The sequence below is a fragment of the Ursus americanus genome, chromosome 4, assembly GCF_024610735.1.
Source record: "Ursus americanus isolate L20-20 chromosome 4, mUrsAme1.1.p, whole genome shotgun sequence".
In the NCBI taxonomy this organism is placed as follows: domain Eukaryota; kingdom Metazoa; phylum Chordata; class Mammalia; order Carnivora; family Ursidae; genus Ursus; species Ursus americanus.
Genome location: NC_142130.1, coordinates 70,308,714 through 70,327,329, shown reverse-complemented (window position 1 = coordinate 70,327,329; position 18,616 = coordinate 70,308,714). Strand labels below are relative to the sequence as shown.

The 18,616-nt window shown below is 36.8% G+C and overlaps 1 protein-coding gene across 9 annotated transcripts in view; it reads left to right on the top strand.

Annotated features, from left to right (window-relative positions):
* Positions 1–18,616, top strand: part of ROBO2 (roundabout guidance receptor 2) — a 581,558-nt gene that overhangs the window by 543,853 nt on the left and 19,089 nt on the right. For all 9 annotated transcript variants that reach the window (XM_087861722.1, XM_087861721.1, XM_087861720.1 and 6 more), the window contains exons 23-24: positions 5,420–5,680; positions 10,177–10,382. In XM_087861722.1, the coding sequence (XP_087717848.1) occupies positions 5,420–5,680; positions 10,177–10,382 (467 nt within the window). The remainder of the gene's footprint in view (positions 1–5,419; positions 5,681–10,176; positions 10,383–18,616) is intronic.

Sequence of the window (18,616 nt, the reverse complement as noted above, 5' to 3'; positions counted from 1 at the left end):
CAGAAACTGCATACCTAGTATTTATTGTTCTGGAATGAATTCAGATATGGATACCTCAGAGATAAGGAGCGGCCCTCCTGACCATTAACTATGCTCCATGTCCCAAATTCCTTTCCTCTATTCTCTTAACAGCCTTCTCCCAGTCTTTCTTTTATTCCTTCTCTGTTTTCCAGTTCTTGCACAAACCAGTGAGATGAATCCAAGGGACTTCCCTCAGCTTTGCATAAGTGGATTTTGCTCACTCCTGTTCTCGATTATCTTTGTAGAAAACACTTGGAAAAAGTGATAATAGAAACACTCATTCTAACTAAGTGGAATAGCTACTGGAATATTTTTTAGTTATTTAATACATTTTGCAATGTGTTTAATTTTTAAAATAACATTTATATGGCTGTGCTCTCCTGATGGTATTTGAATAATAAAAGAATGACCTGAGTACAACTAATTACAATTTTTTCTATGTAACCTTAACATATGATGCATATAATATCATTTCTTCTTTCTCTTATGTTCTCTACGTATTTTCATTCCATGCACGTGTTCCCTTTAGATTATTGGAAGCAAGGATCGTTTACTACTTATGAAGTAGGGAAATTTTAGAGAATACTTCCATTTGAAAGATTGAATATATAAACATGTTCTTTCTTTATTCCAATGTGGGAAATCCTTTTCAATAAGCCATATAAACAAAGGAAATACATGCTCTAGTTTATGGGGGAAAATCTGATATTTTATGAAGGAAATTTAAATATAACTATTGATGAAGTATAATAGCACTCACATTCCATCCTGAAAATGGGCAGGTTTTCTTACTTTGTTTTTGTTTTTTTAGGATTCTTGCTCATATTTTTGTTTGACTTTATAATATAACATTTAAAGTCAAATAAATAAGTTAAGAAAAGAAACCTAAGCATTCTTTGTTTTTTAATTTAAATTCCAGTGTTATATTAGTTTCAAGTGTACAATATAGTGATTGAACAATTCCATATATCACCTGGTGCTCATCACAAGTGCGCTCCTTAATCCCCATTATCTGCCTCACCCATCCCCCTATCAACCTCGCCTCAACAAACCATCAGTTTGTTCTCTAGTATTAAGAGTGTTTCTTGGTTTCTCTCTGTCTCTTTTTTCCATTTGCTCATTCGTTTTGTTACTTAAATTCCACATATGAGTGAAATTACATTTGTCTTTCTCTGACTTATTTCACTTAGCATTATACTCTACTTCTATCCATGTCATCAAATCATAAGCATTGTTATTAATGAATCAGTTTGTGTGTTTTCATTTCAAATCAATAAATAGGCTTATCATCTACTATTTTTAAAGTATTATGTCAGGTGTGGCCAAACAAGAGTAATTCAATGTCATAATTGTAAAGTAGCATAAATCACTTGAGGAAAAGATACTATTAACATGTGAAAGGTTAAATTCTCAAATATATTAGGCAATAGTTAAACCAACATTGGAAATGGCATAACATAGCATATAATCAATTTTCAAATAAATGTGCAAAAATGTCAGTGCAAGTTCGGAAGAGTAATATATCAGTGCTAGTTGGCCTCATGTGGGAAATGTTTATAAAAGTTATGGGATATAGCCTGTAGCTTGAAGGATTTGTAAGATTAAGGTAGGTGAAATTGGAAGAATACAGTTCATTCAAAATAAGTTGAATACCTTAAACTAATAGACCACGATGGAAAAGTACAAGAGCAGCAGCAGCAGAAGAAGAAGAAGAAGAAAAGGGAGGAGAAGAAGCAGAAGCAGAAGCAGAAGCAGAAGAAGAAGAAGGGAACAAACCAATCTATTTTGAGTAGAAAATTCTTTTTGAGAAACTGGAAAAACCATCTAAAATGGTAGGCTGAGGCTTAGACATATTTAGTGGAAAGAATAGAATGAGCAGAAGTGAATGTTTTATTCAAACAATTCTGATGTTTTCATAGACCAATTGGTAAATGGTGTGAAGGATTGATTACTGGATGGGAAAAACAAGAAGCACTGAATCTAACCAGGACCATGGGTGGCAAACTTTGTACATAACAGAATTTTTCTTTTTTTTTTCCAAATGAAATCTTAACTATGATCTCCAACATATGAAACAGATCAAAATGGCATCATTTTAGAGCAATGTATTTTTTTCAGGTCAGATTGGTACTTAGATAGTTATTTGATGGAATACAAGTTTGACCAATGGTATTTTCTAGTATATAAAAATCACTATCGGTAACATATTAAAGTGTGCCTGTTTACACTACAGTATAAAAGACATTTTGGAAGAGATATTCCTATCGGAGTGTACAGGGCTGCTGAAACAAGCTCTTCAGTTCACAGCTCACCGAGGTAGATTATTCAGGTAGCCTCAACAAGAGAGGAAAATTGAACAGCTACAGATGATTCCCTGTAAAAAACCTCTCAGTGACTATCCATCACTTAGAGTCCTTCTCAGGGCTGATGAGGCCCTGTGTGATCTGGCACATCCTCACCACCCCTGCCTCAACTATGGCCAATTCTCTTTATTTGTCAGCTCTTACCTATTAGAGTTCTTCAAATACTGTTATCTTTTCTTTTTCTCTGGGCCACCTTTTAAAATATCCATTTTTCCTATAGTCAGCATAGCCTTGTCCTACCCCCTGAATTAGTTTCAGCCTACCTTCTCCCTAGTTCTGTAGGACTTGGTATTGTTGATTCCTTGCTTGGTATCAGTCTACCCTACTGGATATTGCATGCTCTGTAAATAGATGCAGCTTCCTGACACATGGTTGTGGAATATACAAATGATCAACTCAAGGATTTTTTTAAATAGACTTTATTTTTTAGATCAGTTTTAGGTTAACTACAAAACTGAGCAAGAAGTACAGAGATTTCCTATATACTCCCTGCCCCCACACATGCATAGCCTCTGCCACTATCTACTTTCCCACGAAAGTGATACACTGTTCAACTGATGAACCTACATTGATATATCAGTATCACCCAAAGTCCATGGTTTACATTAGGATTCACTCCTGGTGTTGTACATTCTGTGTGCCTGGACCAAGTATAATGACATATATCTACCATTACAATATCATATAGAGCAGTTTGTCATGAAAATCCTCCATGTTCTGCCTATTCATCCCTCCCTTCCCTTAACTTCTGGCAACCACTGATCTTTTTATTGTCTCCATAGTCTTGCCTTTTCCAGAATGTCATATACTTGTAATTATACAATATGTAGCCTTCTCAGATTGGCTTCTTTCACTTTCTTTTCATGGCTTGATGGTTCATTTCTTTTTAGCACTAAATAATTTTCCGTTATCTGGAGAAGCTTTGAATTTGGCCCGAGGGTGAATTTTGTCCCAGTTTATTTATCCATCACCCACTGAAGGACATCTTAGTTGCTTCCAAGTTTTGGCAATTATGAATAAAGCTGTTACAAACATCCGTGTATAGCTTTTTAAATAAATTCCATTTTAAACAAGATAAGTAAAGATACTTGAGTAAAAATATTCAAAAAATATTCAAGAATCGAAAATATTCAAAAAATATTCAAGAATCATCTGGGCATTTACAGGTCAGCTTTTGTAAGGGAGAAGATACACTATATACACCTGTAATATATATATATATATATATTACACTACAGTATAAAAGACATATATATATATTTTTTAAATATGCATTTGATTTTTAGTTTCTTTAATGAAATCTTCTATATACTAGATACTGTATTTGGTACTAGAAACGCAAAGTTGAGAATTACAGAGTTCTTGAATTTAAAGACCTCATAGAACAGTAAGAAAAAACAGAAACAAATAATCCCAATAGAAGTGCCTGGGTGGCTCAATTGGTTAAGCATCTACCTTCAGCTCAGCTCATGATCCCAGGGTCCTGGGATCGAGTCTCCCATCAATCTCCCTGCTTGGTGGAGAGCCTGCTTCTCCCTCACCCTCTGCCTGCTACTCCCCCTTGTGTACTCTCTCTCTCGTCTGTAAAATAAATAAATAAAATCTTAAAAAATAATAATAAAATCTTAAAAAATAATAATCCCAATAGAGTATGGGGAGTACCACAATATAAGTATTTTAGAGTTGTAATCAATTCCATAAGGCAGAGGCAGAGAAGACTTCACAAAACCGAGGACATTCGAATTGACCCGAAGAAAGAGCAGGAGCTCACAGGCAGATGATGCAAGAATAGTTATATATAGACCCAGAATTCAGAAAAAAATATACAGGAGGCTGATGTTGGGGAAATAGTGCGGATTTAAGCTAGAAAGATGGGCTGATCTGATGGGGGAAGGGTCTTTTAGTCCCTGCTAATGAATTTGAACTTTTTCTTATATTAGTGATAATCACTGAATAATTCAAAGCACAGGTGTGATGTGAATGAATATTTTAGAAATATAATCCCATTATCTGTATGGAAGATAGGTAAAAGAGATAAAGATGATGTCATAAGAGACCAGGAATGCCAATGGGCTAGTTCACATCAGAATGATTCTGATCTGTGATTATGGAAGTAGAGGTGAAGTAGGAGATTCAATAGATATTTAAGAAGTGGAATTTATGGGACAATTACATTCAATAATATTGTTTATTCTATCCTTAAGTCTCCTTTTAAAAGTACACTAGGATCTTTTTGGTTAATGAAAACAATAGTATATGGAGAAGATGTAAATAGAAATGCCACTGATGTTGTGTCACAATGAAAACTGTTTGGATTAATTTTCTATATTCCCTGACCAGAGTCCTTAAAAACATACTGTTTTTATAAATTATTATTTTCCTTTTTAATATGTATTTTATCAGGCTAGCTTTTGAACTTCTGTTTCATAAATTTTAGATGTCAAGATACAGGGAGGCATGAATTTCCACTGAGAAAATTAGAGAGCTAAAAGCATCAAAGGGCCATCGAATACATTTTGTAGCACAAAGTCTTAATGACTGACATGTCATATGGACTGAAAGGGTGGCATAGATCTAGAATAAGAGTAAGTAAAATTTTCAGACACTTCTTTGATGATCAATATTGGCGTATTCTGTTTGGTATACAAGGATGAACAGCAGAAGAAAGTAGTTAAATCTATAAGCACTAAATTAATTCATTAATTGTCTTTAATTAGCAATTTGGTTTTTCCACGTGAGTAACTTTGTTGGGAAGTTATTGCCTTTTGTAACTGTGGGGTAACAATTAGCTAATAAGATCTCCCAAGAATAAATTGAGATATTGAGATAGCAGATGTCATTATGATTAGAAATTAAGATAACAGCCAGGTGATTTACTGTGGGAGCACCGACAAATTGAAATCAGGACGAAATCAACTGAGAGAACATTGTGGGTGCTGTCGTTACCGTTGTGGTTGTCATGTGTTGCCAGTATCATTGTGTGCATGTGTACGTGTGTATGTGTCAATATGCTTTTTTCTCTCATTAAATTTCAGATACGACAGTGATAGCTGGTGCCCGCCATTACCAGTACAAACATACTTACACCAGGGTATGGAAGATGAACTGGAAGAAGATGACGATCGTGTCCCAACCCCTCCTGTCCGAGGCGTGGCTTCTTCTCCTGCTATTTCCTTTGGACAGCAGTCCACTGCAACTCTTACTCCATCCCCTCGGGAAGAGATGCAGCCCATGCTGCAAGCTCACCTGGATGAGTTGACAAGAGCCTATCAGTTTGATATAGCCAAGCAAACATGGTAAATATTCTCGTTAGGTCAGGGGACCCAGGCCTTCAGCACAAGGATAAGGAAATGTTCTCTTACGATCAAGGCACAAGAAGTTCTCATAGAACTATGCAGCTGGGTTTAGAAGTGGTTTTGTGCAACTCATTAATCATCCAGATAAAGAAATTGGCTAAGGAAACGTTAAGTAATTTGATCAAAGTCACAGAACTGGTTAAAGAGTAAACCGGAGCAAGAATTCAGATCTGCTGAATTTCAGGGTAAACGGCTTTTGGCTACACCAGAATCTTTTCTAATTTACAGGTTAGCTGCAATTAGCTTATCCTTGAACTCACTTCCAATGCCATAATAAAAGACTCCTTTTAGATTCTTCAAAGTGCCTGTGATTAATTCTGTATGTGGTTGTGAATATGTAAATGTAAGCTTCTGCAAATCACATATGGTCAGTGTCAGTTATTAAAAGATCCCTGGGCTGAATTAAATGAGACAGAAAAAAACCAGCAATATTAGTAGATGCATTAAAAAATAAAACCTAGAATAAACTACAAATCCCAAATTCCTTTTTTCTAATCAATCCACACCCTTTCCTGGGTAGAGATGGCAATCTACTTAGATATGCTGTGCAAGCATGGAAAGAATACAAATAGGACGAGATCTCACAATTTTGTACAAGTTTTTTCATGTGCTCTCTCTTCTCCCAAATAGTGACATATTAAGTCTGACTCTTGAAATCGCAATGACATACCTCTGATTATCTTCTATTGATTTCCATGATGTGCTTGATGTTAAATTTTTATGAAATAGAATTTGCTTTTCTTTTTGATAGTTTTAGATACTAAGATAGTTGATAATGAGATAAATCTCATTCTCAGTGTTAATAAACTGTTTCTTTAAAAAATACAGCAAAAAGACAGTAAAACCAGGCCAGTCATATAAAGCTTATTATGAACATAGGTTCTTTTCTTAGAACCAGAGGTTTCTAAGCACTTTTTTTCCTCAATCATCCGATGTTTTTTCAAAGGCCAAGGACAATCTGCTGTTAAACAGCATTCTTTTGCATTAGGCTGCTTCATAAAATACCACTATTTACGCTGGAGCCCACTGCTTTAAGAGCCAAAGGATTTCCTTCAGGTTAACTAATGCAAGCATGTACTTTAGTCATTTAAGGCACAGATTCTAGCTCAGGTGCTGTCAAATTTGCCTGCATTTTGGAATCACCTGGATAACTTTACAATATAGTGATACCTATGTACCACCCCCAGATATTCCAGATTGCCTGGTCTGGTGTTTTACTGAGGGTAGTTGTGGTTGGAACCACTGGCACTCTCACTACTTATCTGCTGTATGACAGTGAGCAACTTGCTTACCCTTTCTGTGCTTCCACCTCCCATTTGTGAAAGGCTGATGCTAATACCAATGAGCTCATATACGATGTGAGAGCATAGTCTCCAAGACCACCCTCAGTTCCAAGAATTCACTAGAAGGAGCCATAGAACTCACTGAATACCATGACACTGAAAGTTATGGTTTATTATATTAAAAAGATACAGATTAAAATCTGCCAAGAGACGAGATGCACAGGAAGGAGTGCAGGAAAGTTCCAAAGCTAGAACTTCCATTTGCCCTCTCCCAGTGGATTTGTGGATAGCATTACTTTCCGGCAACCACGTATGACAATATGCATGGAGTACTGACAACCAGGGAAGCTCATATGAACCTTGGGTTTCATGGTCTTTCTTGCAGCTTTGTCACAAAGACATGGTTGGCTGTCTGCATGGCTGACCTCGATCTTAGCCCCTCCAGAAGGCAAGCTGATACCATGTGACTGAAAGCCCCTACCGTAAATCACATTGTTAAACTTTCTGGAGAAGCCTAAGGTCTCCAGGTGAACAAAGACACTTCTATCAGATAGGACATTCTAGAACTTAGAGATTATCTCCCTGGAGCACATGGCAAAGGCCTAAGTTCTCTTTGGGCGAGGTCAAATTCTTTATTACACATCACAGTTTTTGTGAGAATTAAGTGAGTTCTGCCTGGCTCAGTTGGCAGAGCACACAGCTCTTGATTGCAAGGTTATAAGTTCCAGCCCCATGCTGGATGTAGAAATTATTTAAAAATAAAATCTTTAAAAAAAAAAGTTAAATGAGTTTGCTCTTAAACAGGACCTAGTCCAGTATCTAGCTGTATTATAGCTGTGATTATTCAGAAGGGCTTGGGTTTCTACCTCAGTTGTTCACTGCTGTCTTTCCACTCTTAGAAGAGCACTCCCCTTAGTGTGTGTTGCATAGATATTGGCTACATGAGTGAACAAAGTAGTTTTCCACCTGCTCCAGGTACCCATGGGGCAAACCCTGTTTCTTTCACTGAGTATGTTTCTATGTAGCCCAACAATCCTCCAGGGTGTCATTAGCAGCGCCTTTTGTAAGAGTTATGAGCCTGTGTGTGCTCGCACAGGATCTTGCCCTTCAGGAATAGAATGCCCTCCCCATCTGAGCTGCACATCAACATCACAGGAAGAGCATTTTAAGAATGCTAATTCCCAGGCTCCACCTCCAGGGATTCTGTTCATATTGACCCATGTAGTGCATAGCACAGTGCTTGTCACTACAAGAGATTTATAAATGTTTTGCACCCTCTTCCTATTTCAGTTTATCTCCTACTCCTGCTGAAGTCAAGGAGTATATTTTATGCCTTAATGTATATTTGTTCCATTCAAGAGGTGTTAGCAATGATGTAAGACTGGAATGTTGGTTTCTTTGGTCCTTTCCAGGACAAAAGTGCACACCATTAGAGGAAAATGAATCATGTATGTAAATATCACCTTACATTCCCTTGCTTGTGACTTGACTCAGTCCATCCTTGATTCACAAACAGAATTTGAGACAAGATGTCATCAACACTCAAGATTTTCTGTATTGGTAGTGTAGAGACTTCCTGATGTTTGCATGAGCGAGCTATGATGAATGCCAGATAAGGGCTTGGGACCTCAGGTTCCTGATCTGTTAAATTAAAGATGTGGCTCTCAGAACTAACATCTTAGGGTTTTGTTTTCTTTTGTTTTGTCTTAACATTGAAAGATTTAGAATCTAGTTAACATTGGAGTTTTTTGCCAGTTCAAGAATGCAGTTGGGAGACTGATGTTAAACAAATTCCAGAAGAATGGAATATTTTCCCCAAAAATGCAAGTGTTAAAAATCATCTTGTATCTTTAATTCAAAAACTTAGGGTAAAAATGCCTAACAGTTGACTTACATGTGCCTTAAATAGACTCTTTTAAATACTTTGTATCGAGGCGAAAAGAAAAGACAATGTGTTAAGACATGTAGTATATTCACTCCTTAATGACAGTAACAAAACCATGACTTTCATACATATCATGGCATTTATAATTTACAAGAAACTCTTAAGTAGTCACAAAATGATTCAACTGAACCCCAATGTCCAGCTCCCCATTTTGCTAGCCCCGCTATTTGAAACTGCTGCTTAAATTGGAACTTCACTTTAACAGATTCTGAGACAAAGGGGATAGATAATACAAGTTCCGTCTACTTCATGAGGTGGAGATTAAAGTTATTCGTGCATTGCAAAGGGTATGCTTAGCATACCTCCCATTCCAAACGCTGAGAATGCTGAGATGAATCTTTTCTACATTTGAGGTATTTCAGACTTTGGTGGGTAAAACAAAGGCACAAATAAGTAGCTAGAACATAAAGGAGCCATTTCTACTTTAAACTGGCTTAAAGTGGAAACAACCACTCAGCCTGGTTCATGGGGGACTCATAGGAGGAAAGCCAAGTAGGACAGGCAGTGTGCTTCTGGCTGGGAGAAGGGTTATTGGTATTAACCCTTCGTGTGACATTTTTTCTTCATGAAGGCCAGCAGGTCACATGGACTACACAGGCTGAGTAGAATTTTGACACTAAACTGTAAATAAAGTTATTATATTCTTTTGGGACCAAAAAAAAAAAAAGAGGGGGGCTTTAAGCAGTTATTTGTGGCAAATATCCATATTCTCCTTTGGATGATTTATTTACACAAAAATGCTGGGTCTGTATTTTTTCTCCATATATTATCCCATAAATTCCAATGAAGAGTGTAACAGTCTATACTGTTGTTGTTTTGACTAGCCATGTATATACATAGCCCATTGTCTCTGCTGAAATGTAAAAAAGTACTGTAAGCTCCAAAATTAGTTAATAGAAAGCAAGAAGACAGGGCGCCTGGGTGGCTCAGTTGTTAAGTGTCTGCCTTCGGCTCAGAGCATGATCCCAGGGTCCTGGGATCGAGCCCCGCGTCAGGCTCCCTGCTCTTTTGGGAGCCTGCTTCTTCCTCTCCCACTCCCCCTGCTTGTGTTCCCTCTCTCGCTGGCAGTCTCTCTCTCTGTCAAATAAAGAAATAAAAGCTTTAAAAAAAAATAGCAAGAAGATAAAATGAGTCACCATAACATGCTGTTTAATTTTAATTTTGTAGGATGTTAATGAATTCCCCTTTTTCCCCCATTTGAATTCCAGGCACGTTCAAAGCAATAATCAACCTCCACAGCCCCCGGTTCCACCATTAGGTTACATGTCCGGAGCCTTGATTTCCGATTTGGAAACAGATGTTCCAGATGATGATGCTGATGATGAGGAGGAAGCTTTAGAAATGCCCCGGCCCCTGAGAGCACTAGAGCAGACACCCGGATCCAGTATGGACAATCTAGACAGCTCTGTGACAGGTAACAGAACTGACTTAATAGGAATAACTGACCTATTTATAACATTAAAATGCATCAAAAATCAAATACTTTCTTATGGAAGATTTATTCCACTCCAGCTATTTCTATAACATTTTAAATATGTTAATATTAAACACAAAATTCAAAAAGGATTTGGAAATACTTTTGCTTTGCTGCAAAAATGATAAGAAAATTCATGAATTTTAAAAAGCTTTAAAGACATGAAAGAAAACTCAATTATATCCAGGGCTTTCATGAAAAGTTCACTCTACTGGGGAACCAAGTCTATTACATAAAAAACCTTGACTTTAGAAATGATATATTTTGTATATCAGGAGCAACATACAAAGTGAATGTAATCTTAAAACGCTTCTCGATATTTCACTCTGTAAAATCATGCACTGATGAAAATAAGCAAGTCTTCAGAATGAGCCTCTCTGAGGTTGCACAAGGCATTATTTTTGGAGTGGAGAAAATGTATAGCGAGATAAGCCGTACACTTACACATTTCATATCATCGGACTCAATAATTGCTCCTCTCCCAAGAAATATAGTTATTTTTGCCGTTTACTCCTCCAGCGTCCTCTGGCTTTGTTCACCATGTGAAAGGTTGCGGTCGCTACTCTCCTAGGATGATCCCAGAACTGCAACCTATTGCCAAGGATTTCAGTTTATCCCATTTTGTTGAAAAAACTTGAGTCCAAATGTGTACACAATCAATATGGAGAAACATAAAAATTTCCTCTTTCTATTCCAGTAGGCATCCCTTCTTTGACACATACACAAATGTCTCCTATAGGACTATAAAGACGTAATTACCACAAATGTAGATCTTGCCTTTGCATGGCATTGGGTCTTCTCAGAAAACCACCCATTTCTGTTATTTATCTTGATGATATCGTCTTCGTCCTTGGAGGCATTTACCACAGTCCCTCCCAACGCACACAGATTTTGCACTACGCGTTAGAGTTCAGCCAACGCTTTTGGGAACTTCTTTATGGCAGTGATGGAGAAGGATAAGGACCGATATGTTTCCTCCGTATGCCTTCCTGAATAACGCAATGTGTGATGCTTGAGTTCACTTTTTTTTTTGTTTTGCGTCTTCCCTGGGGGCTGTCTGCTTGCCAGGCTAATCAAGATTTAAGGACTGCAGATATACTGCTGTGATTTGAAATCCAGACCCAACTGAAGGTGGCAGAGCAAAAGTTTAAATCTTTGAATGCAGAGAGCTAACTTATTAGTGCACTATTATGTTAAGCCCCTTTGCCTGAATTTGTAGCATAATCTCCTTCAGGGTAAAATTCTGCATATTTTTGCATATCTCAGTAATGATACTGAACTCTTTTCCATTAGGAATGCAGTAAAAAATGCAATAATAACACAAAAATGGGCAGCTATAGCCTATGTAGTTCTTTTATTAAGTATCATAATGTCAGAGATGATAAATACATCTATAAATCAGGAGACTGCCATTTCGTACTTTTCCATGCTCACCTGTTAGGAACACGTTAGGGTATTTAATGTGAATGTGGTTAAAACCGATCTGCCTTTCTCCTTGTAGTGAGTATACTGTTCATTCCAAATGAAGCTTTTATTGCTAAGAAAACAGTCTGTTTTCCTCCTTGAATTCACTGCTTAATTACTGCCGTGTATAAAAACCTCAGGGTGTTTAGGTATGTATTACATGATGAATTTACCCTATGAATAATACATCTTCTCAGTAAAGGAGTCGTACTTTATGAAAAGTAGCCAAAGAGGAAACCGTTTACTTTCTTTCTTTTTTTTTTTTGGCTCTGCGATAACTTTGTGGGGAAGATATGATCAAAGATTAATTTGTCCTCTAATACATAAGTATAATATAAGTAAATATAAATTAAGAGTAAATATATTTTCTCAAAAAAGTGTGTGTGTGTGTGTGTGTAGGAAGTGTGAGTAAGTGTATGGATGTGTATGTAAGAGAGTATAGATAGGGTTTGTGGTTATATCTGCATGTGAATGTATGCAGGAGTGTGTGTGTGTGTGCACACATGTACATGTATGTAGAGACGGCTCTGAGGTGAATATATGTACAGACCAAATGTTATGGAAATCAACATACTGATGTATATTATTCTAACGTGCTTATGTTTTCTTCAGACACTTAAAGCTAGTTTAATGGTGCTAAATGAGGTGGGCAATAAAACAGACACTGTTTCCATTGGCTTTTTATGTTTTTAAGATGCTAAGTGCCCACAGAGAGGATTCTGATCTTAGTGTAAATTACTTGGGGTTCTAAATTTGTGTGTGGTATGAGGAAATCAGGCATTACTTTCACCTAAATCGTCTGGTAGGGATTTTCATTTTCATGAAACTAATACCCATTTTTATTAAATGGCACAAACAGTTCTATTCCATTCCGTGAAACTCTAAAGCCCACCAGAATGATAGTCCAATGATAATACAGAGATGGGCTAATAAGCCTGTGTATGCAATTATTCAGGATTTTACTTGGATATATTACGTTCCAACCCTTAACCCCATTAGGTAATATCAGCAGCTGATAAGGTGCAGAATCCATCTTTATAAAGAAATAATTATATTAATTCTCAACATTTTCATAACAACAGAGTAATTTGTGATAGACATCTTCAATTTTGAAGTAATGGTTTATGAATGGAAAAGCAAGAAAAGAGGGAAATATCTGTAGTTCCATATCCCATGACCTCATGTCTTAGCCTGGTTGGGCTGCTGTAACTAACCAAAGGCAGTAGACTGGCTTCAACAAGAAGCATTTACTTCTCACACTTCTGGAGGTTGGGAAGTCCAAGATCAAGGGGCCGGGAGAGACAGCCATCTGTGTGCTGTGTTTTCACATGGCAGAGAGAGACAGAAAGCTCTCTGGTCCCTCTCTCTCTCTTTTTAAAAAAGATTTGACTTATTTATTTGACAGAGAGAGAGTGAGAAAGCCAGAGAGCCCAAGCAGGGGGAGTGGCAGAGGGAGAGGGAGAAGCAGGCTCCCCACTGAGCAGGGAGCCCCACGTGGGGCTCCATCCCACAACCCCGGGATTATGACCTAAGCCAAAGGTAGATGCTTAACTGACTGAGCCACCCAGGCACCCCTAGTCTCTTTTTATAAGGTCTCTGATCCCATCATGATGAACCCATATTCATGGCCTCATCTAAACCTAATTACCTCCCAAACACCCCACTTCCCTATACATTAGGGATTAGGGCTTCAACACATGGGTTTTAGGGAGAAATCAACATTTGGTTTCCAAAACTCAGTAATGTGGAAAATGTATTTGCAAACCTGCTATATTATATTTATTCCCACAACAAACATTTATCAGATGCCTATTCCTTCCAACCTGTTGACCAAGAATTTAGATATAATAATAATAATGATAATGATAATGTTATCAACAACAAGAATACTGGCTTGCACGTATAGAGCCCTTAGTAGGTACAAGGCACTCTCCTAAGCAGCCACCTGTTTTTCTGCTGTGGCTTTGTGAGCTAAGAATGTTTCCTACCTTTTTAAAGGATTCTAAGAAAACATGGAACAAACAAAAACGAAAAAGGACAGCAAAGCCTCAAATATAGCGTATCTGGCATTTTATAGAAAAGTTTGAAGATTTGTCCTAAAGTTTTTTTTTTATTTTTAAAGATTTTTATTTATTTATTCAACAGAGAGAGAGACAGCCAGCGAGAGAGGGAACACAAGCAGGGGGAGTGGGAGAGGAAGAAGCAGGCTCATAGTGGAGGAGCCTGATGTGGGGCTCGATCCCAGAACGCCGGGATCACGCCCTGAGCCGAAGGCAGATGCTCAACCGCTGTGCCACCCAGGCGCACCTGTCCTAAAGTTTTAACGTATATTAATTCACTTAACTATCACACCCTTTTTTAATTCTCATTTTATAGATAAGGAAATTGGGTCACAGAAGGGTTTAGTCTTTTTAAGTTTACCCACCTGATAAATGGCAGAAGAATTTTCAAAATAAATTGTTCTTACTCTTAAGATAAATTACCATGATCCCTTCTCGGGATATGCCCAACTTTTTTTTTTTTTTTTAAGTCTCTGAATTTAACATATTTGAAAAGAAAATGATTTCCTGGTCTATTACTTAACATATGGATCTCTGTCTCTGTCTCTCTGTCTCTCTTTCTTCCTTTCTGTGTGTATGCATGTGTGTGTGTACACATATGAATAAATATACACATATATACAACTACAGCATATAATTTTATCTCTGGAAACATTGGTCCTTAACCCCTATACGCTTAATCAAGATTTTTTAAAAAATCTTAATTTTTAGATGTAACTTTTTCATTTATTTACTTACATTTAGTTCTATATTCAGTTATAGTGACTCATGCTGTCAAAAATCAACTATATCAGCACTTTTTATAGGAAATCTCCTTTTTAATTTGATTTATACTATAATTTTAACCTATTTGGTTATAATAAAGTATAAAACTATCTTGATTATAGCACATCACACTCTGTTTGGGGCTAGAAAGTAAACACCCAGAGTTGTTTCAGTCTCCAGGAATATGCTTGCCGTATTTCCTGCTGAATGCCAAATCCGCCATCTTGGGGTAACAGGACAGGGAGAGGAGTTAATACTTCTTTCTCTATCTTCCATGATGGGAGTCCAGGGTAAATGTTTCCTGACTTTAATGACTCCACCACAGGAAAAAAGAAACAGAAGGCAGTGTGAGAGAGGACAGAAGAAAAATGTCCTGTACCTGGAGCCAAGATTCTAACTGCTTCACTGATCACAGAAAGTACAACGAAGAGTGAGTGCCATGAAGCGAAACGAATAAAAGTTTCCTTAACTGCTGGACCCCACATAAATACTAGGGCTGAAAAGGAAATCATGGCTTTATATTTTCCGTATTTTATGTCTTTGGAGGTTTTTACTGGAACTCCCAAACCAGATCGTTTTGAAAACAATAAAACCTGGCAGCCTCACTACCGTCCTCGACCACACAGCTTTTAGAGAATTGGCCACTTAGAAGTGTGACCTGATGCCTTGCTTTTGTTGCACAAACTTAAGGAAAATATTTTAGAATTAGATAATATATTATATTATCTAATATATTCTATTATATAAAATATGAGAATTTCAGAGATAAGTCTACAAATAATTAAATCCTGTTCTGAGACTACTTCAACAGCTGTGATGTATTTAAAAAGAAATTAAGCGTATACTTCAGAATTTAACAGATAAAAGGGGAATAGCATATATTCAATTTTATCTGAGTGGGACAAGTTAACAGGTGCCATATGTCCCAAGAAAGAAATTTTGTAATGACTTATTTTGCTTTTCATACATATTACACATTCTTTCCCTCTAAGGAATGTAGGGGGAATCGTTGCATATTCAATATGTTTGAGTGAAAGAAGGATTTCTAAAGATTAGACGTGTTTTTCTACATTTATGCAGAGGTCAGTATCTGGATTGATTTGTCCAAAGACACTTATAGCTGAAGATTTTATTTAACAGATATTTAGACTGATTGCACTTAATAGGAAGAGTTCCTGGATTAAATATTGGCTGAAAAAATGAGGGACAGCTAGTTTTTGTATCTCATAAAAATGGTAATGCAACAATTAGCAGGGTCATATTATAAAGCACAGACTTTACTCTAGCTTAATGGATCTAAGGATAAGCATTTATCAGCAAGGAAGGATTTAGCATAAAGCGGCATGTAAATGAATTGATGACTGATCATAAATTAATTTTAGTGCTGAAGATGTAATAGAGACACAGCAAGATGCCACTTTATCATGGTATTTTACTGCTCAGTAACGTTTGAGCAACAACTTAATGTCCTATATGCAGTTCTTCTTTAATAGCTTGAATAAATTTGAGATTTTTTGGCCTTTCAGCAACTTTAAACCTGAGAAATTTCCAAAGATTGAAAATGTAAACACAAATAAATTTGGCTATGTGACATAAATTCATTTTTCATTAAATGTTTAATATGTATTGATGATGTTTGGGGCTATAACATGTCAAATTGGTATGGATTGCTTATAATTTGTAAAGAATCTCTACCTGAACTTATTCACTAGGTGTTCATTTTAAATTTTTATGTTTCTATTTACATTTGTGAAAGAAAACCAGTTATCCCCAAACTTGCTTACTTTCTAATTCATGAATCAGTGTGTTTCTTTCCTTCCTATCATTGTCTTCTTTTTTTGTAATGGTTTACACAAATGTTCAGATCATTCTTGATGCTTAAATCTAAAGAAAGAACAAAAATGGTAGCCACAGAGAGGTGAAATCAATGATTGCTAAATAAATGTAACAATTTTACAACATGGAAGATATTTAATGTATGTTATATACTTTTTTCTTCATGGTGTATTGCAAATTTTCTTTTAAAATATTCCCCACAAATACACCCATTCCATAGATCATACTTAAATATAGATGAGTGGCTATCAAAGACAAAGAGTGAGGGACAAAGAGGAAAGAAATTTTATTGCCTTCTTTTTTTTGTCTCCTTCTTGCCCTCCATTTTGAAGGTGAACTCAACTATACTAAACCCCGACGGCACTTGCCTCTCTTTTGCTTGGGGTAATGAGGCTTCCTGTTGCCCACCGAGGCCAAACCTGTATAGCATGTGTCTCTTCAACTTTGAAGTCATCTATCTAGTTTCTTAGCTCTTAGAGTAGCAAAGAAAACATTTCTTTCTATATTGATCAAAACCTATTTGAGGCCTTGTCTTCCATGCTGCTTCCTCTTCTCATGGAAAGAAAAAAGAAGGCACCAAAGAACCCTTCATGAATAACTGAGATTTCTGAGGTCTTGGCAAGGAGCATTAACAATGGAGATAGTCAGAGCAAAGACACAAAGGCTGGGAAGTAGCATGTGTTTAGGGGCTGGCAAACTTGTAAGTTGAAATCTGCATGTGAAGGACTCACTACCACAGGAGGTAGAAAGGGTGTTTTTGAAAAAACCTAACCTAACTTTTTTTTTTTTTTTAAAGCTAACTCTGTTAAGAGATGTCACTGAGTGGCATTTCTTTAGTGACACTGCTGTGGCATAAGATTTTTCCTACTTTTTCAGGTTCAGAGACTGTATTTGTCAAAATGATAAATCCTGAAGCTCGAACCACACAGCTAGCCAACTTGAACAGGAAAAAAAAAAAAAAAAAAAGACCCAATTATTTCTTGGCTGGTTATAGTGGAGAAAAGAGAATTAAAACAAACAAAAATGGGCAAAGTACATTAAAATAGATGGTTGAGTGTGGGTGGAGAATTCAGGGGGAAAAAAAAGCAAATCGCCACTTCATATAACATTATTTTCTTGAATTAGATATTGACAAATGTTAATTTTCAAGTGTACCAAAGCATAGCTAAGATATGTATATTAATTAATTTTTTAGTTTTCCCTTTTGGGTAATAACTCACTTCTTTTCCTATTGTCCTGGTTATCTGCAAGAGTTGACTGACATATTCTTTACTTAATACATTTTCTACAAGTTCTTATGAGTATATTTTTTTCTGTAAATAAAATAAGTTCATTGCTAGGAAATGGCACATGGGATAGAATTACATATAGTATTTATGGTGAATAATGAGAACACTGAAGATATTTAATTCAACATGCCTGATGTTTGTTGAATTTCTACTGGGCAAAGCCCCCATAGAAGAAATATGAAAATGAGTGGAGTCCCTAATATCCAGACAGTTCCACTGTCCAGAAGAAACATTTATATGCAACAAACTGTAGTTTGTAGAGACCTGATAGGCTACTGTATGCATACTGTTTGAAAAACACAAGAAGTAGAGAAATTGATTCTTCCTAAGACAGAGTTAAAGGTGAGGTGGAATCAGGGTGATGAAAGGAATATTGATCTGGACTTTCAAGTTTGGCGGTGGTCAGTAGAGTTAGTGACAAGCCAGAGGTGTGTCAAAAGGACCAGAGGTAGTGCTATGTATGTGGGTCAGGCAGTGGGGCTACACAGGCTAGAAGGGGGTGTAGGGCTGGAAAGGTAGGCTGGGCCAGATAGCGAAGGATCTCAAATTCTTCACTTGGTATCTGGATGTGGCACTAGCAAACTGGGTAATGTTTTGAATGGAGGAACAAAATTCGTGATAAATGAGGGAAATAATTCAGATGACAATGAGGAAGACAGAAGGGACCAGAAGGCAATCAGGAGGTGCCTAAGAATGTACCTGGAGATGGAGCAAAGGAGATGCTTGTTCCGAGAGGGGGTTTCAGAAAGTATAACATAGA